The sequence below is a fragment of the Anser anser genome (assembly GCF_964211835.1).
Source record: "Anser anser genome assembly, chromosome: 13".
Taxonomy (NCBI): Eukaryota; Metazoa; Chordata; class Aves; order Anseriformes; family Anatidae; genus Anser; species Anser anser.
In genome coordinates this window covers 21,162,626-21,187,019 of record NC_139734.1, presented here as the reverse complement: position 1 = coordinate 21,187,019, position 24,394 = coordinate 21,162,626, and the positions used below count along the sequence as shown (strand labels likewise).

Below are 24,394 nucleotides of genomic sequence, written 5' to 3'. Positions count from 1 at the left end.
TGCCCATTTAACACTGAGAAATGGCATTTTTCAAGCAAGGAGTATGCTATCTGAGAACCAGCACAAGGCACCTGCAGAGGCATCACAAAGTTAGATAGGCTTTCAGTGGGACAGACGTGTTGGATTCTCTTTCTGTAGAGGAGAATATTTTGCCGTAAAGTTTTTTTCGTTAAAGATTTTTCTTTCATAAAGCATCACGCTGAGTGCTCAGCATTTCCTTCCGACTCCCCTCGAGTCACACTGAGAGAGCTGCATAACCCACAGATAGACACGGAATGCTCAGGGGAAATGAAAATTGTCCTTCCTTGTTTGTTCGACTGTTTGTTGAACGTTAAATCCAGCACTCCTGGCTTTTTCCAAAGTTGTTCTGAGACTCTGGGAATGCTTGTTTTAATGCTATTGACACGTCAGAGTGACATCTACATTTCATTATGCTCTGTACAATTGGAAAAAAGAGAGATCACCCGCAAAACACCTTGGCTGCTGAACCAGCATTTTACCAAACAGTGCCTCCAAAGAGGGTGATTAGCTTGCACAGGTTGGTGGTTCAGTCTGAACAGCACCTGCCAAAACTGCTGCCAATGCATTTCACTTCAACATCGTTTAAATATTTGCAAGGAACAAGGGTTTCTCCATGGCATCAGCTTTTCTGTGGCTTGGACACCTCCACCTCTCTCCTTTTCCCATCAGTGACGTGAGGGACACCGGGCCAAATCCTGCCTAAGCAGCCCGCTGTCTTCACCACCGAAGTGGATAGGTTTGAGAGACTTCATTTCATTATCAAATCCTTCTCACTTTGGGAAGGGTTAATTTGGAGAACATTTCAGCTTCTTGCTCTGCGTGTGGGTGAGTGTGGGGGTTTCTGTTTTGTTTTTGAGCAGGAAATCATATTTTGAGCTTTTACTGAGGGCCTTAACCCCCCAAACGACAAGCATGTTGATTGGCCCTAATGCAGTCCCAAGCTCTTCTGTGTTTTTTTCCTCATCCCACTCTCTATGTAAATCATCTTTCTTCTGCTTTGTCTCCGTGGACTGCAATGCCTCTCAATTTTTGTTTTAATTTCTTATTGAGTGTGCTGAAAATTATTAAGCACATTGAGTGCTACCGAGTCAGCTGTTTTGCCTCCAGACTGTCCATCTTTCAGCTGGCATTGATTTCACAGAGAGCTGCTAAAACCTTTTTGCATGGCCCTCCAGATTTCCTGAGAGATTCAAAGTCTTCAGGGACCTCAAGAGCTCCAGTCTGACACGTGGGTTATTATAATCCTGGTGTGGTGTATCCAGAAAGATCTCAGAAACAGCATCTGGGCAAGGTCTGCTTCAGCCAGGCTGTCCCTCTGCAGCAGTCAGCATCGCTCCCGACCAGCACTGCACAACGCCGCTCTGTGGCTCCCAGCTGGTTCTTGCAAGAGCCACTTAGAAGTTAAACTTCTTCCTTTTACTACAAATTAAAAACACACATTTACAAGCTCTAATTATATTTGAATGACTAATACATTGAAGGAGTCTCCAAAAAAGCGTAAATTAGAGTTATCAGGTCAGATCTGGATAGAGGAAGTTGGTACAACTCTGTTTATTTCCGAGCATGAGGTGAATCAGTTCAAGATCTCTTTCCTTGAACTAAGACATACTTTTAGAAAAAATACTCATCATTTTGAAATTGTTAGGATATGGAAAACAATATGTAACCCAGCATCAGTACTGGATAAGTGTAAATACAGCCTTTAAAACTCCTCCTGATCAGGAGTTTTACTAACTGATTGAATTTCTGCTTCTAATTACTCTATTGCTTTTAATACAAATTATTACTTTGTGCACACATTTTATTTTTACATGCAATACAGTTCTAAAATGTTTTAATTTTTTCCCCTTATTGAGCCCAAAATCAACTGTTATTATGTCCCACAGATACACCTACAGGCCACTTCATCAAAGAGGTGTGTACACATACAACACCAGGACTCATACTGAGGATGCTGCACCTCCTTGGTGTGTGCCAGGCTCAATTTGTGCAGTCCTGGGTGACAAGCTTATGTTCGGGTGACTTCTCCAATCATATTTCTAATTTACAGTGTGAATTTCACTTCAGCATCAAAACTGACTTGTCCATGTTTTCAGGAACTGCATTGAAGCATTTTGGTGTTACTCAATAGTTTTTCTTAATTCGTCTCAACAACAAGTGCTGGTAAGGGACAGGCAGCAGGTAATGGGTTTGCCACTTAGCTCTTAAATGCTGACTGCTGCCTTTTTTGAAGGCAGCAGTGAAGATGATGCCCCCTGATTCCCTTTGCACATCTCCCCCATTCTCTTCCCTTGCCCCGCTGCCGTAGCCCTTTGGTGCCACCCCAGAAAGGCAGATGGGAGAGGGAAAGGCAGCAATGCCCAAGGTCAGCTCTGACTAAACCCCAGTGAGGAGGCTCCTGCGGTTTGGTTCCAAGTTCCTGCCACTCTTTCTTTCTCCTCCAAGACCTGTACGTGTGTCCCTGCTGTCTGGTACATCTGCAACCTTTCTCCATTTGCAGGGAACACAAAGCAAATGCTTCACCTCCTTCGTGGTGTTCCGTCCTTGCTGTCAGTAAGCTGCTCTTCCTTCCACAAGTCCGTTCATGTACTCAAACCCTTCCTTAGACCACATTTGCATGTCTCACGCAGTTGTCCTTTTTTTACAGGCTTCTCTTTCTCATTATGTATTTACACTGATGTCCATCGGTTAAATCTGGTTTTGTTACCCGCAGTTCCCAGCTGGTTTGGCTGTTTGGTCCCTGTGTGGTCTCCTGCCGCTGCTTACACCCAAGAGACACATACGATGAGAGTTTGGGTGATCTTGGAACCTGGCTTTAAATTCAAACCTAAATCACGATGGTCACAAACTTTTGTTTTATCTCCATTCTTAATACACTTTACAACTTGTCTTTGCCTCAGAACAAGGGAGGAAAACTGCGTTGCCTAAGCTTTGCTCATGCCACACCTCAGGATTTCGACAAGGGCGGCTCCTGTATGAGAGTGACAAAGCAGGGAGGACAGGAAATCTCCCTTCCTCCAAACTTGTCCTTGCTCCTGCACCAGCAGAGCCAGCTTGAGGAGTGACTGCATCCCCATGACCAGCAGCTACCACATCTAAACTGCGTTTGGCACCACATCTGCTGAGGTGGGAGGCCATCCCATCACCGCTAGCAGCCCCCAGGAGAACCGTGGTGGCCAGTCAGTGACACTGAGCTCTGAACAGTGAGTGTCAGGTGGGGAAGATGCTGAGGTACCACAACATTTCCCACAGAAACAGCAAATAATACGTATCTTGCCGAGTTGGTCACTGCCCCTGTATTTTTAAGAAAAATCTGAAACTGATCTTTCATAACTGCACATGGTCAGGGTGTTAATTTGAGCTCTACCCAAGAAACCCAGTGCAGGAGATAAACCAGCAACTCGAAGGCTGTGCTGAGATGTTGACGGTGCCGTGACTCACAGAGGTGCCACCCACCGAACCTCCAGCAGCCTCCTTGGATGAGATGCAACAGATACACACGCTTCCCTTCCCGTGTACACATTTTCAATTCACACAGAGACCTATGAGTCTGTATATATATATATACACACACACACACACATTATACATCGACATTTAAATATAATATACTGCCAGAGTTATGATTTTTTAAATATCTGAAGGATGTGGTATCTTGGAAACCAATTGCTTCAAGCTGCCCAAATCAATTACAGAGTGAATCAACAGATTGCCTCAGTGTGGGAGAAGCGAGCAGCCGGCACTGCTGCCGTCCCCGTCCCGGGGGCTGCGGGGCTCTGGCAGCCCCCGGTGCCCCCGTTCCCCCAGTACTGCGCCCTGGGCACCAGCCACGGGGGCTGCGGGCACGGAGCCAGCAGCTGCAGCAAGCCTCTGGGTGTCATCGTAGGTGGCTTCTTCAGCAGGAAGGTGTAAGGGCCTTGCAGCGGGAGCAGACCATTTACACAGCCTACACAGGTGGCTTAACTCTTTGGTGTGAGGGCCTGCACAAATGTGGATTTTTTTTCATTTCATTTTCAATCATTGTCTGCGTTTGATAGTTGAGCAATCAAACAAAAACACACACACACAAAAGAGTGAGCATCATTTTCTGTGTGTGTGGTTTTTTTTTTTTCCCTACATATGCCATTTAGACAAATAAGCAACACACTCTGAAAATTAAGTGGCATGTGTTCATCCTGTTTCCCAGTGAGGAAATAGACCATAGCAGGCAGCGAGTGAGCTCATAGCCCACTGATGGCAGCAAGAAATGACATTTTTGGGGAAGCACTCAGGGTTTGTAAGAAAAAAAAAAAGATAACATTTTAATGAAACTAAAATCAGAAAAGGATATTTCTGAAGTGTGACCGTGACGTGTGAGGTGTGGCGCAATAGGATATCCATCCTATCCATCTCGTGGCTCTTAGTTCAGCTGGGAGGCAAAAGGCGTGCTCCGAAGGGGACTGGCCCTTTGGTGCACAGTGACGGTCACCAACACTTATTCTTATCCTCCAAGTTCTCAGAATTTAGTGTAAATGAGCGCATTGAGCGAGTTATTGCAAATAAAGAAAACGATCAGTGCTTGCTTCGGAAAGAGCAAGCAGTGGAAATTGCTTCACTTCCCTGAAGGGTTACAAACAAGGTCCCTGTGCCAGGGGTCCGTGCACCCAGGGAGGGGGAAAAGGAGGGATGGGGCTGGCCAGGGCACGGGGCAGGTTAATGGCGCACACAGGCTTCTTGATTTTAGGTTCAGTCCCTGCTGCTTGCTCGTCCAAATTTGATGCGAGCAGTGACTACCACGGTCCACAGATAAGAGCTGACCAAGTTCGTTCCTTTTATTCCTCTCAGATCAGTTTCGCTTCTTTGGCCAGCTCTGCGAAAATGCTGAAATCTTAAATAATGGTCCAAAAATGGGATTATGTAGCTAGGGGAGTGTGGGTTGCTGAGAGAAGAGATTGCTGAGCTAAATATTTGGCAGAATTAAGAAAAGCAGGAAAGACATGTGGGCATAAAGAAATAATTCAATATTAAATTTCTGGCAGAATTCATAAAATCTGTTTATAGTTGAGATCACAGTGAGCCATTTACTTACTATTATTGGAAATAAGGCCCAGCATCGGAGGGATTTTGCTTGCAATGGTTTTGCAGATATTAAAGAACAAAAGTATTAAGAGAACATTTAAATACAGGCAAATTCCCTGGCGGTCTCTGCGGTGAGAACCTGCTCGCGGGTGCCGTGGCGGTGCCTCGGCCGTTCGGGACGTGCTCTCCTGGTGCTCGTCGCTGCTCTCATGCTGCAGGCTCAGGTAGTCTTTGAGCAGGGGGGTACTTGCTGGTCGGGGGGTTAATTCGCTTTTAAGTGCCTCCATATGGGTTTGTTCTTGATCTCCACCTCCACAGGCTTTTTCTTGAGTCTTTCATAATTTCCCACTTTGCTCAGTCTCTTTTCATTCGCTGTGAAACAGGGAATAGCAAAAGGGGGCTAGAAGAGGGCTTCTGCTCACGGCATGCTGTGTAGCACGTCCGGGCGTTTTGCTGGGTAATTATTTAAGCAACATAGGAGAAGCAAGGAGGCAGCAGCCTGGGCAGAAGGATCACCTTCTGTTGGGTTCACATGGATCCGACAGATGAAATCCCAGGAATGATGCTGTTTTCTGGGATGGGGCTTTACACACAGCTCCACTCGCCCTGAAACCCTGCTTCCCTTCAGGAAGAGGCAGATGACACAGCTGGCCTCCTGCCCGGATACTAACAGTGCATTTTTGTTTCCAAGGCCTCCCAGGCCAAGCGACGGGGCTGGTTCAAGCAAGTGCCAGCACAGGATCCTCCCCTCTCCCCCATCCCTGTTCCGTGAGGCCAGCTGTACCCAAAACACTGCTGAAGAAAGAGCCCAGTAACAGACCATTAACTGAAATTTCACATTAAACAGAGAAAATGGTTGCAGAAAGATCGGGACTAGGGAAAACTTTACTTTCAAAAAAATTAGAAATCAGATTTTATTTTTTACAAAAAATAATGCAGCCAAAGATTACTGCGGATTTCCAGTGCGAGGGAAAAATATCTAAAAATTCAGATAAAATGACAGAGAAGGTCAGGATATTTTCAGTTCTCTTTGGCAGGAATAACAGCCTCCCTTTCCTCCTTGCTTCTTCCCCACTAAAATGGAACAAACAACTGCAAGTAAATAACCAGAAAACACTTTCTGATTTATTTATATTTTTTCCCTTATCCACTGCCTGTAGACAAGGCCAGGGAAGAGCTGCTGGGGAATACTTTGGACGTGGCTGAAGCTGCTGCACGAGAAGAACAAACGATTGTGTAAAAGTCCTTGAATGCTCTGTTTGGCCACATCAGAAAGAGCAAACCCAGCACTGCCCACGCCCACGTGAGTATTTTGGTTTGCAGCAGTAGCACGGAGATGGAGAGAGCGGCCCACTTGCTGGGGGGGGGGCACAAGAACAGAGGGCACAGGGAGGCTTCTTACCATCCTGAGCAGTATCTGGCATCACAGCTAGAGCTTCCAGGCATCACTTCCTTCCAGAGCAGCTCCCTGGGCACCCTACGCCTGCCTCTTTCCTGGTGAAAAACCTTCCCTCTGCTGAATGCCAGCTTTTATGCAAGTTTTCCAGACCTTTCTCTTGAACAGTACCCGCACTTTACACACACAACTCCTCAGTACTCCTCAGATGACTGCAGGTAATATTTTATCTTCTTTTTGCTAGCTTTTCTTTTACAGGCATTTGTTGTAGAAACACAATGTTCTGACAGGGAAGATTACAAAATAGCTGGAAGGCTCAGCATCATATTGCAAGTCCCTGGATGCTTGATTTCTGGGAAGAGTTTCCTTCAGGTTGGGACAGACCCAGGAATTTGGTTTACCTGATACACACACATGCTTGTTCTTTACATGCTCAGCACAAATACTGGTATCGAGACTCTTTAGCTATTATCCTGAAAGTCCTATTTAGTTACTACTTCTGTACTGCACTGGATTTCAGAAACACTGAAGTAGGACTGACTTGGTTAGGTTAGCGCACTGGCTGAACTTCAGCAGGTGCTTATGAAAAATTAGAAACAACCAAATCTGAAAGTATCCCGAGGGCTCCGGATCTCCACACCAAACCCTCTTCTTCCAGCTACACGCACGTGGTGCTGAGCAGAACGTCCACAGACAAACAGGGGGCAGAGCTAAGGCTGCACATTCAGCCTGGTCTCGGTCTCCTGCTTTTTAAATGCTTGACCCCTCAGTTTCATACTGCATTTATTTTTCATTTAAATTAAGAGTTACTCGTGAAAAATACAGCGCGGGGACAGCTGAAGGCATTTTTTCCCAATTACTAGGTTTTCGCCACCAGGTGGCAATGCAGCCACAGCCATCGCATCTTTTCCTCTCTTTCCCCCCCCCAAACATTCAATTTCAGTCACCGGCAAATTTGTTACTAAAGCTTTTCTGTCTGCCATACTTGCTTCCTCTTCATTCACCTGCTTTTCTCTCTCAAACTTTTTTAATCTCCCCCTCTGCATCCTTTTAGCCCCGTAACTGCGCTCCGGCTGCCACCAGGAGCACCAGGCTGTGACGCTCGTGACCTCTACAGCTTTTCTGTGGGGGGGAATAACTGGAGCTGTGCGGCTGTGTCAGTGCCGGAACGTAGGTTTCATCATCTCAGTTTTTTGGCTTCCACCTTTCTCAGAGCTGAACTCTCAAGCCTACAAGCCCCCGGTTTGGGTTTGCCCCGGCAGGGAATGGCCACACAAGAGCTGCTGCTGTGGGCACGCTCGGTGCTGAGCCCTGCCCCAGGGTGTGTGGGGACATGGAGAGAGGAGAAATGCCTGAAATACCTTCTCCTGAATGTCTAGACCATAACAAGTTAGTCCTTCTAAAGCATGACTTAGCCCCTCTTTGCTACTGGCAGGGGCTTATTTGTAATTTTGAATGTAAAAGAGTTTTACCCTTGCAAAGGCCAGTTTTTTGAGATTGGATTGGGTCTTAACGCCAAGTTTTGGATGAATTCAGTTGACTTCAGAGGACTGAGAATCTTACTAACAAAGCCTCTGTAAACGAACAGTAATCAGGCTCCCATGCACCTGCAGCTGCAGCAAGAGGTGAGCGCGTGTGCCTACACCCTACGATGCATGCGTAAGCACGCAGCTAGACTGCCACCTGGCAGCGTTTGTGAACACGAGCCCTCTCAAATAAAACTGATCAGGGGGATGGATGGGTGCTCACGGAGCCTTGTCCCGAACACTGCCAGCAGGAACTCGTCCTGGAGGGGTTGTGGGCTTGTGCCATGCGTGGAAGCCAGCTCCCAGGAATCAGAGCCCTTTTACACAGCATTTCCTGCAGCTGTTTTTCTCTCTTGCTAGTCCTGGTCTTGAACTCATTTAAGTTTTTCGCCTTAGTCCTGTTTTTTTGCAGCACAGCACCACGTAAGCTCTCCAGGACAGCTGTAGTGTTTTATTATATTCATCACCTACACTTGCTCGCACAGCAAACAGTAATTGGCACCTCCAAGTTTTGGCAGATTTCTATCACCGAGTCAAACCAATTATTTAGATTCCCAGCTGAAGTCAGAGGCAAGTGCATTTAGCTCTGAAGATTAAGTGCTAAGACCTGGTATGAAGATTAGCAGCAACTTAGAGCTGACATTTATCTTAAAAATAAATAATTTAAAAAGCACTTTAAACATTAATGGTTCACCTGAATTAGTGTGAATTGTTGTTTTTTGCATGTTAATAACTAAGCCTGTAGCTCCCTGCTAATTAATGTATAATTTATGGAAACATATAATGTAATGGAAAGGGAGAACATTTTTTAAAGGGTTTCAAGATAGAGGTTTGCAAGTTCTGTACAGAAACCCAAAGAGCCTCTCTATAAACTGTTAGCTGAATGCTTCACTACCCAACGCCTAACCTGCGGGAAGGGCCATACCTTTCCAGGCCCTACCACATCCATCCCTCTTCATCTTCACAACGCAGACCTACACGGACATCCGGACTGATTAAGGAATGAGGTTCCACGAACGCAGCGTCCAGTTTTATACATGTGAATAGTAAATATAGAAACTGAGAACTTCATGTAGGAAAAGGAGTTAGTTAACCTTTATTTCATTTCTCCATAGTCCCAAACTTGACAGACGTAGAAAAATATCCTTGAGTCTAGTAGACAAATTTACCAATGCTAAATAGCCCTTTGCTCTGACCATTTGGGCCATTCTAGATACATTTTTACAAGCATTACTTCATTTTTTTTTTCAATGAAAGGTTTTGCTAAACTATAAACAATAAGCTACAGAGAAAAAGCTCGTTCTACCAAAGCATGCATATGAAGATATCCTCCAAAACTTTACAAAAAAAAAAGGGGGGGGGGGGGGAAGGAAAAAAAAAAAAGAAAAAAAGAAAATAGCATCTTGACACACACTTGGAGGAGAAAACAATTTAGAATAATTTTAGGAAAAAAATAATAAAATAAGTCAAAGCAAATTCTGTAAACCAGCTGTGGATAAGTTAAAATACCTATGGCACAACTTTTCACAAAAAAAATAAAAATAAAAAAAATAAGGCAAAGACCAACATTTTATATAAAAATAGCTGAGCAGGCTTCTAAAGAAGGAAATAAGCATTTCTTATGATGACTCTGTTAATACAGAATTATAAATACCCTTATATATACAGAACAAAAAATATATATAAATGAATGGAATATTTCACTAGGCATCCATCTCTCAAATAAGCCAAGATCATCCATCCTGGACTATAGCGGAGGTACTTCAGTTTAGGATTTATAGTAGTTTCTTTGCTACATGTACTGATACAAATAATAAAAATGCAATATAAATACTGATTTTTCACAGAGAGTCATTAACACACTCGGGTTACAAGGCTTGACAGATCGGCCCGGAAAGAAATCATACTAGTTCTAAGCTGGTCAGTTATGTTATGCTTTGTAAGCTGATGAAAACATCCATGATACAGAATAATGTTTAAACTTTGAGAAGAAAAAATAAGTCAAACTAATACCTTTAGGGAAATTAAAACACAAACTATCCTAGCAGAAGATTCATTACCTCTTCATAAATACAGCAGGTTTTTTATATGCCAAGAGCACTTAGAAATACCATTGTTAGGGGCATTTTAACGCATTTCCAAGCCTAAAGTTACCGGTTTTGCAGAGCTGAACTCTAATCAATATTTGCAGGGATGTATTTTACTCCTTTTTAACCTTTCAGAACTATGTAATCAATATAGTAAAACTTACAAAAATGAGAGCAAATCAAGTATATTTTAGATGAATTACATTAGTATTTTAAGTAAAAATATCTTTGCAGGTGCTAATAGGTTGATCGTGTTCATTATATCTGTGCACATTATAATTATGCGTACATATATTCATACACACTCTCAGTAATTCTAAAAATCATAGAAATTACTTCCCGTTAGAGAGCAATATTTTCCCCAACACGACTTAGTGGATTCTCCAATGACTTTATAAGCTGTACTTCACAAAATCAGAGATAAAGTAGAAGCTCATATTGTCCAAGGTGTAGAATTTTTTCTATTTATTTATATATATATATTTTTAATAAAATCCCCAAGACCTTCCTTGCTGCCATTCAGCTGAAATGCCTCCTTGTATCTCATTCCCTCCCCAAAGCCACAGCTTGAAGAGGCTTGTTCATTCTGTCAACCTCCCCCCATATATTTTGTAGAGAGAGATGGGATGGGGAAAATTATAGGGACCTTGTTACAAAACATGATCTACATTTACATATAAGCCTTAGCTTGCTACTGACTCATTTTAACTTAACACTTGCTTACAAGCAAATCAAAATAGTTCCTACAAGATCTTTATGCATGTTGTTATGAAAAAAAAAAAAGGTAATAGCTGGCACTAAAAGAACATTCTTATGAAATGTTTTATCTCAGAAAATGTAAAATCTTATTCCTTCTCATTACATTGCTGAGACTTGTTATTTGCCTGATCTCTCTGATAAATTAATCTACAACGTATAAAGAAACATTACGACAATCATTTAGTACCAGAGTATTTCTAAGTATAATATCCATTTCTTACAACAGCTATACCAAAAATGGTACAGCTACAAAAATTTACTGTATCATCCTTGAACTTTTATATAAATATTTACTACTGTTAACATATGCTGAACTTTTTTCCCCAGTATCACATCTTTATTACTTCCCTGTCCACAGACTGTGTTTAAGACAAGTACATAAAATATACTAAAATTACCAAAAAAAAAAAAAAGAACATGTCACACAACTAAAAAAGAAGCACAAAATTGAAGAATGTGTGTTGGAAATAATTTATTGCCTATAAAAACTTCTTTAAATTCACATTTTCTGTGTGGTTTTAAAGGTGGTGTTATGTTTCAGAGGTAGTGTGTGTAAAATGTAATACAGAGTTGGAAAAGATTTACTTAGTTCCGTCATACAGTAAAATGTTCACCATAACCCAAGCACTGACCTGAAACCATTTTCCTTACAGAAACATTCTTAAGCATCATTTATTGAAGAGGATTGCTTTTTTGTCTAAAAACAATAACAAACAACCACCACGAGCCCGAGTTTCTGCCTCTTTTCTGTGTTGTCTTCTGACCAAAATGTCAGTCACTATCTTAGAGAGACAAATACTCTTTAGTCAAGAGTAAAAACCCTATTCTGCCACAGAAAGCACTTTGTAGTACCTTTTTTCTTATTTTTTGCTCATAACTTTCAACATTTGGCCAATGTACTGAAGTATTAATTGGTCAGATAAATCAAACGCTGTAAACCAGCTCCTGTTTTCTCTAATAACTAGCTGGAGCTTTCTTACCATCCTCTAACTTTGGCCAGGCACCTCACAACTGATAACTTAAAGTGTTATGATTATTTTTGGGCAGAAAAGGCAGAGTCCTGAAATGAAAATTGAGAGTTAGACAGCCGCTAGTTCCTCCAACATGGAAAGCAGCCTTGTAATTCACGGGCTGACCTGAAGGATCTGGGCAGCAGGACTGGAGGTAGTAAATTACACTTTTGGTTGCAATATTAAAAGTTACTAATTCTTCATGTTTCAGATATTCTGTGTGCTATTCCATTTAAGCATATTATTTTCTTATCTTATTCTATCAGTATCCTGAGACCAACAGTCAGCTACGACTATAGTACCTATGGAAAAGTTAGTGCTGTGCATTATCTTCTTTTTAACGTTACTAATACGGTAGTGCAACAGAGACCCCGAATCGGATAGCTGATGAATTCTAAACAGTAATTTCCACAATAAAGGTGTGCATGATATGGTTGATTTGTCCTATCATTTCAGCTCCATAACCACAACGGTACATATTACTGTCCCCATTTGGTTAATAGACCTGACAAGCTGCTTCCCAAATTTAGAAAATGAAGCTTTTTTTTTTTTTTTAAACTCAGAGGACTGCAAAGCCCATGATCTGCTTGTCATTTTCAGACTTTTTATTGCCTTAGAGAAAAGAAATACTTGGAAAGATTAAAGTGCAGTGCTGCTTCAAGAGCCAAGTACTCAAGAAAATTGACACTTGTATGGTACATCTGTTCGCCTACTTTTAAATCTGCCAAAATTAACCTATTAGAATATTTACTATTACTCCTGTTAGACCTCTACACTTGACAGAAGCAACATCTGCAGGGAAATGAAAAGAGGCATAGCTTCAGGAAGCAGCTTTCTTAAGAACAAGCAAGCTTGCTAGCAAAGAACTGCACTGCTCCTTAAGAAAGGAGAGCGCCCTGTTTCTGTTGTAAAGAGTCTGTTCCGAACTACCTTTTTCCACTTTGGTTTCTTCAGAAAGATTGGCCATTCATATTCCAACAGATGCATTAGGAATAAACAACGCCTGCCAAGTCATCTTCCGTGGACAAACAAATGAGAGCCTTAGCAGCAAGACAATGAAAACATCAATACACAGCACTTCGGCTGCGGCGGTGATTCAAGTCACAGATCCAAACCAGGGAAACAGCAAGGGGGACTTATTTCTTTCGTCATGACACAACGCGACATTAGCTTTCTCTGTCATAGAAAGTCTGTGCTAATGCTGAACCAGCTAATGCATGCTTTTGTGCTCATCCTATGAGCAGAGGAAATAAACACAAACCAAAATCCTAAATACGTCATGGGCCCAGAGAGCTATCACTATCATTTTCCATCACCTGAAGAACTCTCAGAATGGAAATGAGCATCCTGACGACTCCACAGTAGAACCTGATGCTTCTCAGCACAATTGCTAAGACAAAACTGGCCAGGAATACGGATGGCAACAACGCCAAATTCCACCATCCTGTTCCAAGGTCCAGCTGAACTGATACAAGTTACCAGGATCTGGACGTAATCTGCAAATTTGAGGGGCACATTAAATCTGTAGGGACACAAGCAAACCAAAAAAAAATGAAATCACAAAGCCATAAAGCATGTGTGGTGCTCGTCTGTTCTGCAATACTTCGGCATGTGCTTTCCGTAACTCTGAAGGACCGTTACGCTTTGTGTTACGGAGCCTCAGAAGCGAGCGTGTTGCTTTTCAGCCACTGAACTACAAAACTGTTGTTGCCGCAACATTTTAAGTAACCAGCAACGGTAATATGGCAATAAGAGTTTTGTTTTACCTACGACAGGAAGTACATACTGATATTGGAAAAAGTGCGCAGAACAGCTGTGCAGTGTGATCTTACACAGTATGTCATTATGCAGGAATATAAGTCATACCTCTTCCTCCTGAATAGCCTCTACTATTGTCACGTGTTTGTGACTACTTCACTCTGCTTTGTCTTGTCACCCTACAGCAGAAAAGGACCAAAGAAGGACACGTCCGAAGGGACGACGGGGGTGGTGACTGCAGCTAGTATTTTAGCTGCACATCCTAAAGACGATTCCCACTTCCTTGAGAAAAGGGGCTTGCGTAATTGCCTGAACCTGACAGTAGTTCATTCAAAACTATTTACTTCAATTTATTTGGCACATCAAATAAAAGCAAGACAGGGCAAATACCAGTTACTAGCAATGAAAATTTTCTTGTATAAAGGTGGATAACTTAACTGACCACAAAATCAAGAACTCTCCGTAAGAGTTTCCTGCCCTTTGTCATGGGAATTTAAGCAAAAGCAGCAAGAAAACGGGGTCCAAATAGTGGCAAATCTCAGTACTATTTTTTCATTATTTCAGCAAAGCTCACAGGAAACAAGAGGCTTTATTGTCAGGGGCACAAATTTCCTATCCCAAGAGAACAGTAATAGAGAGCATTGTTAACTCAGTATAAAAAACCCTTTGTAAAGTATTTTTTCCACAGTGAGCAGAATTACAGTTGAGCTCTATCTCGCATTTGAAGAATAGTATTGTGATCTTTGCTCACGAACCTTAATTAATTTTAGATTGGTGGTCATTTCAGCAGGGATGTAAAATATTGTTCCTCCTTTGAGTAAGGATATGAGGATGTTTCTGCCAGCCAGGATGGGATATTTCAGCTCAGGTAGCAAGAGAGTGAACAACCTGCCCCTTACACACTGGTTACGCAGAGTGCCTTCTCTCCCTCATGGGCTACCATGTTGAGTTTTATTATCTAAACTCTAATACAGGCCCAACAGCATCCTTTTGTGGGGTTACTCTGTATAATAGATGGCAAGAGGTCTTTTGAGGACCAAATACTAATTGAATTGTAGAGTAATCAGAACTGTGAAACCTTTTTTGTTTTTTTTTTTTTCTCTAAAAAACTTTTAAAACTGCTACTATCCTTTATGCAACTGGCATTTAACAGTACAGTTACAAACTCCCCATGTCCAAGGACAACATGGAAACAGAAAAAAAAAGAAAAGAAAAAACAGAGCTCACTACAGATACTAAGAAGAGAAAATCTGCAGAAGTAATTAGGGAGGACCAGACCAGACTGAGAAAAAACTGAAGTTGGTGAGTTAATCCCAGTATTAAATAAAAAAAAAGTTTTTGTCCCCACTCCCACCCACGCAACACTCTTCAATTTTCTGAGCTACACCTAGGACCTACCACTGAAATTAATGGGATTACTTACTGTACTGCATGAATAGGGATTCATCAGACTAAATCATTATTTGATGTAAGGTACGTTTCAAAAATGCTTGCTGAGGAATATTCACATTAGAAATTATAGAGCATTAATAATAGGAGCATGCACCTACATGCCCTGCGAAGTTTATCTGAATGTGTCTGCACATCCACTTTCAGATGAGTGACGAGACTCAATGTGAATGACAGCCGGGAAAGGAAGAATTCATTTCAGTCTGCCTGCAATCAAGCTCACATTTTAGAAATGGCAACGGTAACATGGCACTTGCCAAAAAATTCGTCAGACAGGGACACTTCTAAAACAGGTCACATGAAGATCTGCAATGCTCAGTTCCAAATACTTAAATGCCTTTCAGGACACAATGACAGCTGTGGATTTAAGACAGTGTCTTGATAAAAAAGAGTAAAGTTTGTTGAAAAATAAGTAAACAATACTTAAAAACAATAAACTTTAGCATTCAGACTTGGACAAAGAAAATCTGTAACTACATTCATAAACCCCAAGCAGTAGTGTAAACATATCTAAACCCATTGCTATTGTGACAACATCAGAAAGTCACATTCCACAGTTCTCAGGTTTCCCACAATCTAATTTGTTACAACACGTATGGACTGCTTCTGTACATTAATAATTTATTGATGATAATTCAAATTATTCAGTTAGGCTTTCAAAGTGTTTTCAGCTATTTTGGTCAGAAAATAGAAGATTCAATAATCTGAAGTCATGTAATGAAGAACACTTTAGTTTAATTTCAGATTTTCAAAGGGTTCAAGCACAACTCAAAAAAAAAATCATTATTTTATTTGGATTCCCAATTTTTAGTCCGCCTACCTGAGTAAAAATGGAGAAAAATATAAAACTGGGACTGGTGAGCAAGCAACTCTGAAAAATTAGCTGTCTGTATAATAGGATATTTGTTTTCCATTCATGGATCCCTGCTCAAAAGGACTTCGCTACAGAGCAAGTGTTATTCTCGAAAGTCAGAAGTTATCCTAATCAAGGCCAAACTGCTAAAAGTGAAACATTTCCTCACACGGTTCTTTCATTTAGCAAAAACAACACCCGAAACTTCTTGACACTGCAAACTGCAGCCATTACGTACTACAGTCATCCTTCAGGCAGGTCTACTTCACCTTGGGCTTTCTGTTTTGGACTGAAGAACAGTGGATAGCAAAATGCTGTTCTCTTGAAACCTACACGTTACACGGGGTTTCTTTTTGTCAGTTAAAAATAATTGAAAAAAAAAATAATCACAAACTGTCTGAGGCATTTTTCTCCGATAAAGACGACAAGCTGAATGAGGTATCATCAGGCTCTGGGGACGTGTGATTGAAATCCATTTCTTCTAATTCAGGAGGTAAGTCTGAGAGCAGTGCCTACAATTTAAGAAATATTACAGTGCAGTATTAGGTATATGTTTTATATCAGCAATTAAATATCTTTCAAACATATAGTGAAAAAAACTGTTGAGCTTTTTGGTCAGCACTCATATTGGACGGTTTAAAAACAACCAACCAGCCCCCGCAAGGTCAGTACTGACAGACACTGAAAAGAAGAACACTGTCCAAGATGAGCATCTTAGAACAACAATCCCATAAGTTACTTAAGTTGTTCTCTAAAGAACTCAAAATGTTTTTTCCCCCAAACTGGACAAAACCACATGATCTATATTCATTTATTTTATTCAGATATTTTGGACATGCAAAAGCTTTAACATACCTATAAACATGCTATACTGTGGGCATGCAAGGGATAGAAATAGATGTTGTGTACAAGATCTTTACTGTTACATTATTTATCTCAAAAGACTTCAAGTTCGCTTTTCTTTATATTCAGTTCACATTGGTTTATGAAAGAATTATAAAAACAACTAGAAGACAAATTTATTTTGGAGGTGTTCTAAGTTTCTTTCTTGCAAGTTATAGTTACTATTTTTACACCTGAAAAATTGCAGACTGTAAAGGTGAAGAGAAAAAAAAGGCAACAAAATCCCTTAAAAAAAGAAAAAAGAAAAGAGAACATTAGTCATACAGGACATGATCCAACCAAATATTACAAGAAGTGCTAGGTATGAAATGCAGTGCAGTAAAACTGAACAAGTCTGGCTTTTTTTCCTAGATCCATCTCACAACAGATGAATCAAATTCGCTCAGTGTATGCTGTTGCACTGGTTGTCCCTTTGTAAAAGTAATACTTTCCCCATGTCATTGGTCGTGTAGATCGTGAGATGTTTCTTTTATATGTTCAACTTTTCTTTGTCTGCAAGACGTTCAGCACAATGCTGCCCTAATCGTAATTGGAGCCTCTGGGCACTAAGGACTAAAAACAAGGAAATGACAGAACACAAAATGACAAATACCTCCCATTACTAAAATCTGCTTTAAGACTCACCTGCTGCTGTTCTTTATCATCTGATTTAATAGCAAGTATCAAACTCCGAGTAAATGTCTGTAATTCAAAATACTTCTGTTTGTGATTCTCCAACTCATTTTCAATGAATCTGACTTCTTCATTCTGTGGGGGAAAATTACGTAAAGTTCTGGAAACAATAAATACTGAATAAATAAGTACTGCATCATTGTAATGACACCTAAACATATTTGTATTCGATTATTTTTAGTGAAAATAGGTAAAACTGCATGTTATGATTCCTGCCAAAATCAGTACTAAGTGAAAAAATGCCACATGCCATTTCGCTTCTCACTACCCTCCAAAAGAGATGTGTAATGGCAAATCACATTACAAGCAGACAAGGCATTTCAGAATTACTGCACTCATTACTAGCATTTTCTAGTGCAGCCCAATTTCGTATCACGAAGCAGAAGCTTACCAACCTCCCCAGGAACTCTCAGGTTACAGAATAAATAGCAACATATGTACAAAAATGGAGTAATATTAGTAATCTCTATACAGTGTGGATGAAAAGACATTTTTTCCAACCTTCATATAAATATACGTCACTGTGCATGCAAATCACTTCTTTTATACAGAAATAACAAACATCTTGATTAAAAATTCAGATTTGATACATACTTCAGTTTATTACAAGTGTCTCTTTTCCTTCAAACTTACCAACTGATTGGTATGTAAGATTCAAATGCTAAATCTATCTGTTGATCAGAGTAAAGCTAAAATTAATTTTCTCCCTTTCAATATGGAAAGGAAGTAGGGAAAAAAAAGCAGTCCTTTATTAGGCAGCCACATGACTAATTAGGTTGGCAGTGCTGCATATAAAATGTTCCTTGATGGCTGGTTTTGATGGCAGTAAATAGTTACATAAACAGATTCTAATACTGAACTTACAAAAGTTAGCATTTTGCTTTAATAAAAATATTTTTGTCATAATACAGAACAACGATCTGATAGTCCTGCTTCCATTTGCTAGACTGGCTGTAGTTCAACTTCAGTTGGTAAGAAAAGGTGAAAGTAGGTGATGAATGGGAAGTGTGTAACAAGCCTTCAAATGTAGTTGTTGTTTGTTGTATTCCATCCTGAAAATTCAGGTGTCTTCAATCAAAACACTGCTCACCGTACTGTTTCAGGTCATAACAGCTCTGAGAGTAAGGGATAAATATTTGGGCTCTGATTTTAAGGCTTTCATAAAGAAATCAGCTTAATGTCTTTCTTTTAGATAGAAACTTTTCTATCTTTTAGATATAAACAAGTTGCCCATGTAGCAATAGATTTTGCCAGCCAAAGATGGGATTCAGATTTATGCGCGAAACACGTCGTCACAAAGACTAATCACCAATGTCAAACAACAAAACAACAAACAAGATTCTGTAGGGCATGCTGTCACAACAAGCCTTTCAGCCTGGTGACAGGTGACATTATGAAAAGGTCATTCCCTATCCATATTCATTCTGCACTGCCCTTACCAGGAAAATCACGCTTGAGGGAGTAATTTTTGTTCTGAACAGATGATCTATTCATTATCTTGATAACCGATTATCATTAGTAGAGCGTACCTGTACCTAATGGAAAAATTTAGCTAGATGCATAAAAACCCGCTCAATACACAGTACAGAACTGTGGCAACTCGTCTGAGAGCAGTAACACACACACAACCTTTACCATTTGGCAGAAGACAGCAGCTGTCGGGTATCCAACTGATTTTCCTCCAACCCACAACTACCGCTTACAGACACGTCCTGCACCACATTGTTAGGATGACTTATTTCTCTGTTCCCTCCATTTTATTAGAGGATTCCAGCTGTTATGTCCCTTTCCAGAGCTGGCAGCAACATGCTGCATTTAAAACCATGCCATAGCACTCCAAAGAACAATTCTGGCACAGGAAGATAAAGTTTTGTTCTAGATGCTAAGGAAATTGCTGCTTTGTCCTGGGACACGTGGCAGGAGCTGCAGATGGCTGCAGCTCTGGTAGGAGAGCTGCTCCACACAAATGGAGTTTTTCCTGCCTCCCTCTGCACTAAAATTAGGGCAAACTCCCCATAAATGGGACGAGGGGATGTGATTGCGGGGATGGTGTGTGGTGCCATGGCTTCCTGACAGGGGAGCTGCAGGCTCCCACAAGCCTCTGCAGAATTCCTCGCAGACGGACCCGTCAGCACCTCCTGTGAAAGACTAGCCTGCTGAGCATCTCACAGTCCAAATTACTCACCTTATAATCCAGAAGAGAACTCATTTGATCCACTTCAGAATTACTTATCATATCACTTTCTTCATCATCTATAATTTCTATTTTCTGAAACAGAAACAGAGGGTTCATTCCAAATATGCAACGTGTAAATCAGACAAGCAACCTGCATCTCCAGCTGACGGGACAGGATGAGGGGAAGAGGACCCGTTTGCTCATGAACAGTTCTGAACTGTGAAGCACCCATTAGGTGGCAATCATGCACCTCAGCCACAAGAAGAATCCGAGCTGAAACTGTGCTAAGAGCTGCTGCCGCGGTGACTCGGCCGCGTGCAGAGGAGGAGCTACATGCCACCACGCTTTTGGCATTAAATCGCATACCGGCTCACTATGGCCTGCATTTTATTCCATAAGCCGTTGATGAAGACTTCCTAGAGAGCAAAAACTATCAAAGTTTATTCCTCTGGAGCAAAAAAGACATTACAGCAAGTGACAGGCAAGTCCTAACTGACCTACTTCTTGCCAAAGAAATAGAAGAGGTGCCCTTTTGGCCCACTTTGGTCGTAGGGCAAGTCAAACGCTCCAAAAAGTGTAAGGCATTGATACAGAAGACAGGAAGACAGTCCCAAATGCATAAACACGGACATTTTCCCTTAATTCACAACAATTCTTGTGATAGTTTTATGTTGGGTTTTCTAAAGATATCTAAACTAAAATGTTAAAGGCCAACTTTATGCTGTCTAAAATACAGAAATACAATATAACCGTATCTCAAGTTTTAAAACATTCACTCACTTCTACACATCATGCTTTTTCTCCCCAGAAGACAGACTTCTTATGTGAGAAAATTAAAAAGTTATTTCCATAGGAGGAAGCTCAAGAATTACATGTTTTTAGTGCACCTGTAAGATTTTTATTTTTATTCGTATCTAAATTAGATCTCAAACAGATGGAACAAATTTGAATGAAATAGCAACAAGAGACTGGCATTTCTAGCCAAGAACTCAGAAGGATCGCTGCTCAGATAAAACAACAAATTTCACTGGATCTCTGAGAGGGGAAGCAGTGGCAGTGTAAGAAGAGGGGGTTTGGCTGTTTTGTTGTTTTTACTATTTTTCACTGTTTTGGTAGCTGTATGCTTATAATAGAGACTGCATGTAATAGATTGAAGTAATTTTATTACGTTATTTAGTATGCTGTGTAATACAATGTGGGTTAGGGCCCACACTGACACAATACCCTCTGATCATTAGTTCTTGAGGTATTATTTCAGAGAAGCTTTTGTCACTACATCATAGATGTGTTTCTTCTTCCATCTACCTGCAGACCTGTCATTGGAAATTTCCTTCTCATCGCCTGTGAGAAATCCATAAAGAGAGGTTATCGCTCCCACTAGCAGAACCCACCAAGCTCACCAGCATGTGCTGAAGGGAGTGAGGGAAAAACACATTTTCTGTCCTTCAGCGTCTGACAACCCAGCTGAAGTGACAGCATTTCAAAGGCTTAATGTCACAAAGATCTGCTGCTGTATCATGCACTGAGTAACACTGTGATTTCAATATTTTTGGTTTTAGACTCAGCTTGAAGAAAAAGTTTCTAAATAAATGCCAAACAGTCACACTGTCTTATAATAATACACTTTAAGATAGCAGGGGAAAGAATGGATTAGAATTTCAAATAAGAAAACTCTCTTAGCAATTCCAATTTCAATAGCAAATATTTAAGAAAAAACCTACAGTGTTTTCAAAACAGAGTATGAAAAAAGTAGTCATCTTTTTTGCTCCTCTTATTGTGACAAGTTATATAACGCTGGAGTTTAGGTAGACTGGAGAACTGAGTCTCTTGGACATCACCTTTGCAAACCTTTACCTTTGTCATTTCACATTCTGCATCTCCATGGCAAACACAGCAGCCTCAGTGACTATATCTAAGGTCACAGCAGGCTGCTAAGGTAAACAGAAAGGAAAAAGGCTGCTGCTTCTATTCAGGCAAGCCACAGAAAATACAGCCGTGGGATTTCGGTTTATCCAAAAGATGATCTTACAGTAACAAAAAAAAAATTAAACATTCTCCTTTACATATATATATATATATATACACACACACACATGGAGGAAAGAGAAAGGAAAGAGAATCTCCTGTTCATTTCCCCATTTCAGGTTTTGTGTGATTAAAGTAAAACAAATGTTTTAGTCATGTTCTGAGCTGCTGTTGTCTCTGACTGCAATAAGAGTGTTATTGGGAACTGGAACCATCCCCTGTTCATTCTCTAGATAACTTTTTAAGATAAAAAATACCCTACCACTTGGGGTCTTCTCTCCTCTTCCTCCTCTCCTTTCTTCTAATTTGAGAGAAGGCAGGCTAAACAAAGGGACATATTGCATTATTTGCCATGACTCCTCCCTCTGTCTTTCCTTCCTAGTCTCACTGCAGTCAATTAAAAACAGCAAGAACAACTGTGTTTGAATGCAAGTGAGAAAACGACAATCATCTAAATAATGCCCTATCGAGATTATGGGAACGAAGAGTACGTATCACCCTGGTTTATCTCACAGATTCAAGGTTAAGTATAGAGAGGAAGCACTAGCAAATATCTGACTTTCTCAAAGCTACAGAAAAACATTTTCAATTTTTATTTTTATTTAATTCTTACTGTTTTACTATGCTATATACTTACAGAATACTACTCAAGCATTGTGCTTTGCGCTCCAGAAAAAGAACACCAGACTGTTATAATACAGAAACATCTGTAGTATTCAATTTCTACTGAACGCGCAAAATTCTGTCTTCTAGTACTTTAAGTACAATTTCTTTTAGCACTCAAGCAATAAGGAAGGATTCTCAGCACACCCAAACGAAGTTTTCACCTAGTGAAAAACACTGGTGTTGGACAGCAACCTCAACATTAGACATTACGGAGGTCTTATTAGTGGAAAAGGAAGGGTATACATACCACATTATCAGTGGATACTGGATTCTGATCATCTTCTTTGTGATGAATTTCTTCATTTTGAAGACCTTCATTTGTCTCTTCTGCAGAAATAAATCATTTTTCAGATTTCATTCAATTTAATGCTTAAGAAACATTAGTAGTCTTTACCACTAAATATGTCACATCTGCTAGATACAAAAAGAAAGTCATTATCAGTATCTACTCAAAAAAATACTGTATATCTCATTAAACAAGACATCGTAACATAAGTTTTTCAGGCTAGTCATGACAATCTCTGGTTGAAAAGACAGAAAAAGTATCAGTTACTCTCTTGCAACCTTCCAAACTGTTCTTAGTTTTAGGTTCACATTGGAATATTCAAAGTTGATGAAGTGTTTCACATCAGAGGTGCCCAGAACTTTTAAAAAAATAAATTAATACATGAAAATTCCAGCATGCCCTGTAATTACAGGGTACATGTCAGAATCCCACCCCCTTCTCGCAGGCGCTGACTACTTCTGTACAGAAAACCGATCATGCAGATTATTTCATTCTTGTACGGCAAACTGTTAAGTCCTAATAAATGTAGGCTTGTCTCTTATATGTAAAAGTAAAGTACGCACTTGAAGACAGCAAATCTTAACCTTCAGTCCCAGCCACAAGCTGAGATGATTCTATCAGCCCTGACTATGGCCAAGAGGAAAAGTGAGAGAAGAACATTTGTTCCTACGATTAAGTACGTTTCTCAGATTTACTTTAGTTCCTCCCCATTTAATGTGCAGTCCGGAAGAAAGTGGTTCACAGAAACAGCAAACAGGGAAATAAACCAAAACACAGAAGTCAGGGTGCTCTGCGAAGAACCTTCAATGCCACCATTCACAGGAAGGCTACTCAGGGGAAATGCACTGCAGAGCTCTCGTCATAGGGCCACTGGCCCCGCTAGCAGGAAGCAGAGGAGAGGCGGCGTGGAGGGCGCCTACAGTGCAACCAGAAGTTGTTTCAGCTAAATTTCATCTGCCACTGCCGTAGCTTCAGAGCAAAACTTCTGCTAGAAACAAAAGCAAGTGGTGGCAAACGGGAGAAGTGTGAAGCAGGAGCCACCCACAGCCACACGGCCACCCTCGCAGGACGAAGATCACCGAAGAGGCGCTCGCAGGGACTGCAGCAGCCCGAGCACCAGCGGCTCCGTCACCCTGCCTCACCCCTTACTCCGTCTGGCTATTGAATCCAGCTCCCTGCAGCACTTCAAAGTCTTTAAAAATTCATCCTCAGCTAATACAAACCGGCAGAGCTGTAATGGCCTCCGCAGAGCTGTGTTCATTTACACAAACTATGGATTCAATTAACGTACCTTTAAAAAAGGCAAGGCGTTATGAGAATCTTAGCGCTTAATTTTGCCTCAGAGTACAGCCTTTTTTTTTTTGTTCTTCTTCTCTTTTAATATTTACACACTACTCTTTAAAAGCTAGTGCCACCAACACTTCTGCTCTAATTAGGCAACTAAAAATACCCTTTCTTTGAGAGTTGGGGGGGTTGTTTGTTTGTTTTGTTGTTTAATTAGGACCAAAAGTTATATTACGATCAATCACGCATCTGTGGCTGAATAGCATACAAGATTATTGCTGTAAGTATTTTCCAGGAAGTTCAAAACAAACTGAACCGCAGTAGTAAAACCTGCTGTTTTCAGCTGCAGGAGCAAACAAACAGTTCTTGTGGTAGAATGAAAGAGGGATTTCTGGATGCTGTGGAAATCCTATAGGTTTCTTACACTTCCTTATGTCTTGTAGCCATCTATTTATTCATAGCCTT

The 24,394-nt window shown here is 40.8% G+C and overlaps 1 protein-coding gene and 1 long non-coding RNA gene across 12 annotated transcripts in view; one reads left to right on the top strand and one right to left on the bottom strand.

Annotated features, from left to right (window-relative positions):
* The first annotated feature begins 4,189 nt into the window (after window positions 1-4,189).
* On the top strand, window positions 4,190-9,399 carry LOC310881001. Its single transcript, XR_014572042.1, has 2 exons — window positions 4,190-6,382; window positions 7,530-9,399. It is a non-coding gene; the product is annotated as an uncharacterized lncRNA (long non-coding RNA).
* The window catches only part of HDX (highly divergent homeobox), a 52,420-nt gene continuing 37,100 nt past the window's right edge, over window positions 9,075-24,394 (bottom strand). For 9 of the 11 annotated variants that reach the window (XM_083797651.1, XM_083797646.1, XM_083797652.1 and 6 more), the window contains 4 exons: window positions 22,607-22,686; window positions 19,678-19,761; window positions 17,445-17,567; window positions 9,075-16,429 (listed from right to left, as the gene is read on the bottom strand). In XM_083797651.1, the coding sequence (XP_083653777.1) occupies window positions 16,304-16,429; window positions 17,445-17,567; window positions 19,678-19,761; window positions 22,607-22,686 (413 nt within the window). In that variant the 3' untranslated portion in view covers window positions 9,075-16,303. The other 2 variants (XM_083797648.1, XM_083797647.1) reach the window with 2 other exon arrangements.